Source organism: Austrofundulus limnaeus, unplaced genomic scaffold (genome assembly GCF_001266775.1).
Source record: "Austrofundulus limnaeus strain Quisiro unplaced genomic scaffold, Austrofundulus_limnaeus-1.0 Scaffold2045, whole genome shotgun sequence".
Taxonomy (NCBI): domain Eukaryota; kingdom Metazoa; phylum Chordata; class Actinopteri; order Cyprinodontiformes; family Rivulidae; genus Austrofundulus; species Austrofundulus limnaeus.
The window spans coordinates 23,410-27,195 of NW_013954447.1; the positions used below are offsets into that span (position 1 = coordinate 23,410).

Genomic DNA, 3,786 nt, shown 5'->3' on the forward strand with positions numbered 1-3,786 from the left:
TCCTCGAACAAATAATCCATCCATTCTTCTTTGTAAAAATAAATAAATAAATAAAAGGATGAATGGCCCATGTTAGCAGATAACAGTGTTGAAAATTAATCTAAAAGTACAAAGAATATACTATTTTTATTTATTTATTATTTAACCAGGCAAATCTCATTGAGATCTCAGATCTGTTTTACAAAGGAGGCCTGTGCAGACACACATTTTATATATAATCTGAAGAATACCATCCAAAATAGCTATAGATATACAGTTTATCAACATGACAGCTACAAGATCTATTTTCTCACCCTTGTTCCGCAGAAGATCCCTGCAGAAAAGATTGTAGGCGGAAAGTTCCCGTGTGTATAACTTCTTCCTTACTGGTTTAGGGAAGGATGATGGTTTTAAAGACCTTCTATGATTTCCAATCCAGTTCTAAAAGACAGAAAAAAGCAACAATGAAGCCACTTTGATCTTATCATATCAAATTATTTCTCAGCATTGGATGCATCTGTAGTAAGAGAACGAACAAACCTACGTTTATAACAGCTGGTACCAAACCAGTGGCCTCTGCTGCTGCAGCTATCAGTGGTGAGCCCACCCTGGTCATCCCTTGCTCAAAGGCATTTTGGAGGATTACCTTCTGCTCCTCTGATATAACTGTTCTCTCTTATGAAATAATCAAGAAAAAAAAAGAGTATTGGCAAAGATAAAATTGAGGACAACCACACGTTTTACAGCTCATCACACATACCTCTTATTGRCATTTGACCTAAAGGAGAAACAGAAAACACAACTATGATTATTAATAAACAGAAGGTAACTTTTTTATGATGTGTGCTGCATGAATATTTGCATACATGGTGTTCTTTGGATGGTTCCTACAGTTTAAGGAAAGTTACATTTACGACTTTTTAAGATTTTTAATGCCAAATGAAATTAAATTTAAGACCAATTTTACAATCAAAACAAATGACAAAAATAAAAAATACAAACTGTCAGAAACTCATGAATCAAAATCAAAAAGAAAAAAATAGTATAGGTCCTCTGGACGGGTTCTTCTCTAATGAAATGTTTCGTCTCTCCTCCAAGAGACTTCTTCAGTCTGAGAGTTTCAGGCTAAATTCAGGCTTTTAAGCCCTGCCTCCATGTGACTGATACTCACATCACATGGCTATCATTCACACCTAATTAACACCTATGTTAACAGGGGGTGGAGTGATACTGGCAATAGCAGCACTGTAGGAGGGGGACAGCTGAAAACGGAGGCCTCCACCTCTGTTTAATGATGGACGGTCTTTCTTCACAAAAATGTCTTCTTTTACTCCTCTCTCAAACCAACGTTCCTCTCTATCAAGAATGAGAACATCCTCATCTCTGAAAGAGTGACCGCTGGCCTGTAAATGAGTGAAAACTGCAGAGTTCTGGCCATTAGATGTAGCTCGTCTGTGTTGGGACATTCTTTTGAACAGTGGCTGCTTTGTTTCCCCGATGTATAACTGGTCGCAGTCCTCCTGGCACTTAACAGCATATACAACATTGCTCTGTTTGTGCCGGGGCACCGGATCTTTGGGGTGAACCAGCCTTTGCCGTAATGTGTTTTGGGGTTTGAAAGCCACTGGGACATCATGTTTAGAAAATAAACGTCTCAGTTTCTCCGAAACACCCGCAACATACGGAATAACCACTGGTTTGGGTCTGGGTTTGGGGTCTTCATTTTCACCTGAAGGTTGCATGGAATCCTGTCTGTGTTTCCTGTCTGCTTTCAGGAAAGCCCAGTCAGGATAACCACACTGCTCCAGGGCCTGTCGTGTGTGTGATTTCTCTTTCTGCCTGGCTCCTGGGTTTGTAGGGACACTGTCTGCTCTGTGGTACAGAGTCCTGATCACTCCTAACTTGTGTTCCAGTGGGTGGTGGGAGTCAAAACGCAAATATTGGTCTGTGTGGGTGGGCTTACGATACACACCAGTTTCCAACCGTCCTCCATCCGAAACMGAGACATCGCAATCCAGGAACGCCAACCTGCCATTTTTTCCATCCTCTCGTGTGAACTTAATATATTCATCCACAGAGTTGATGTGATCAGTGAAATGTTGGACTTCCTGGGCTTTCATTTTAACCCAGGTGTCGTCAACATATCTGAACCAAYGGCTCGGTGGCATCCGGTGCATCAGGACACGAATCAAAGTATTTTTGGTTGAATTATTCAAATATTGCTAATAGACCAGTTGTTTTTATCCATATTGAACTATAGCAGAAACCTTCTTAGCAGTGAGTTTTAAACTTTATTTAATTCTTGGAAATCCTCTAACAACCCAAAATTTGGAGTTTGAGGACCCACAGTGGGGTCTTAACCTCAATTTGCTGTAGATGAAACCTTAAAGTGCCTGTGACATGAAATTTTTCTAAGTAATATGAATGCATTTTTGGAAAGATAACATTATTAACATATTATGGAACAAATTTCACGTTGCTTAGATGAACAGCTGTTGACATATTTGCATGTGAAGCAACAGGAAGTGATGTCAAAGAGCAATGTCTGCATGTGAGTATTTAAAAAAATAAATGATACCAACTATTTTAATATTTGAGATGAATTACATCATCCTATTTACAATATGTAACGTTTTTAAGACCTCTGAAAGATTGATTTAAGACATTTTAAGGCTAATTAAGGCCTTTTTTTTTAATTGATGATTTCAAGGCCTTTTAAGACTATTTAAGGATCTGCAGGAACCCTGAAAAGGTACTGCGCTATGACATGATCCTATCAGTCACTTATTGTTCTGAGTTAATATACGGCAATAGATGTTCTTAAGGCTATATAATGCAAATCATAAACACATTAAATGGCTGTGAGCACCATTATAAATGTGTTATAATGAGTTAAGTAGCTCTCCTGGTCTAAAAAAAGTTAATGATCTGGTAAAAATTGAGAATWTATTACCCAGTGTTCACTTTTTAAATGCCACAACTATACTTGTTTTAAAACAGCCACATGTAGCAAACACGTTAGCAATGCTAAATAACACAAGCCATATTCCTGCTGCAACAGCAGCATGCCATGAGATATTAAAGTTGCATGTTCCCTTTATAACAAACATTTCTGCTAATTAGAAAACCGCATTAAACTGCTGAAATACACATTTTGGTAATTAGCATCACATACCACCGTGACACATTAGCATCGAGAAACAATTCGCCAGCTACGCCAGCACACATTATGACGCTTTCATCTTTTCTTTGTAAAAAATACTTTCTGTTAAAGAGAAAATCTGACGAAATATATATTTTGGTAATTATCTACCGGCGASTTTTGAGCGCATGTGCATAGGGAAGCCTAGCGCCTGACATGTCAACCTGGTAAACGCTGAGGTTGCTGTAATTTGTGCAAATTCAACAAGCTCAAAAAGCACATTTATAGTCTAGATATTTATGAAAAACCTAATCTACGATCCTAAAATAAATTTTAACACAAATCCCTTTAGAGAAAATACATCGAGTCTTATGGTGTTTCCATAAGATCCCAGGTTTTCSCTGATAAATGTACGAGAGCGTCTCGCTTCGCGTATTTGTGATCAAGTCTATGAAACGGTCCATTCACCTTTGATTCAGTGATAACGACCTACTGAGTCCACTAGTGGGCACAGATCAGACGGTCTGAAGCCATTCTATGGGACTGATAACTGCYAATATCGTCCATTTAATGGATTAAAAAAATCTATTTAATTGATCTTGGATCAATTTCATTTCAATTTGGGAAAATCGATTTACAGGACGTGAAACCGATTCTTCCCCATG

At 38.2% G+C, this 3,786-nt stretch overlaps 1 protein-coding gene across 1 annotated transcript in view; it reads right to left on the reverse strand.

Annotated features, from left to right (window-relative positions):
* The window catches only part of zgc:113176 (uncharacterized), a 9,810-nt gene extending 8,926 nt beyond the window's left edge, over positions 1-884 (reverse strand). Inside the window, exons 1-3 of the mRNA XM_014034307.1 lie at positions 740-884; positions 524-654; positions 294-420 (exon numbers count right to left, since the gene is read on the reverse strand). Coding sequence (XP_013889761.1) covers positions 294-420; positions 524-654; positions 740-752 — 271 coding nt within the window. The 5' untranslated portion in view covers positions 753-884. The remainder of the gene's footprint in view (positions 1-293; positions 421-523; positions 655-739) is intronic.
* Between the last annotated feature and the right edge of the window lie 2,902 nt (positions 885-3,786).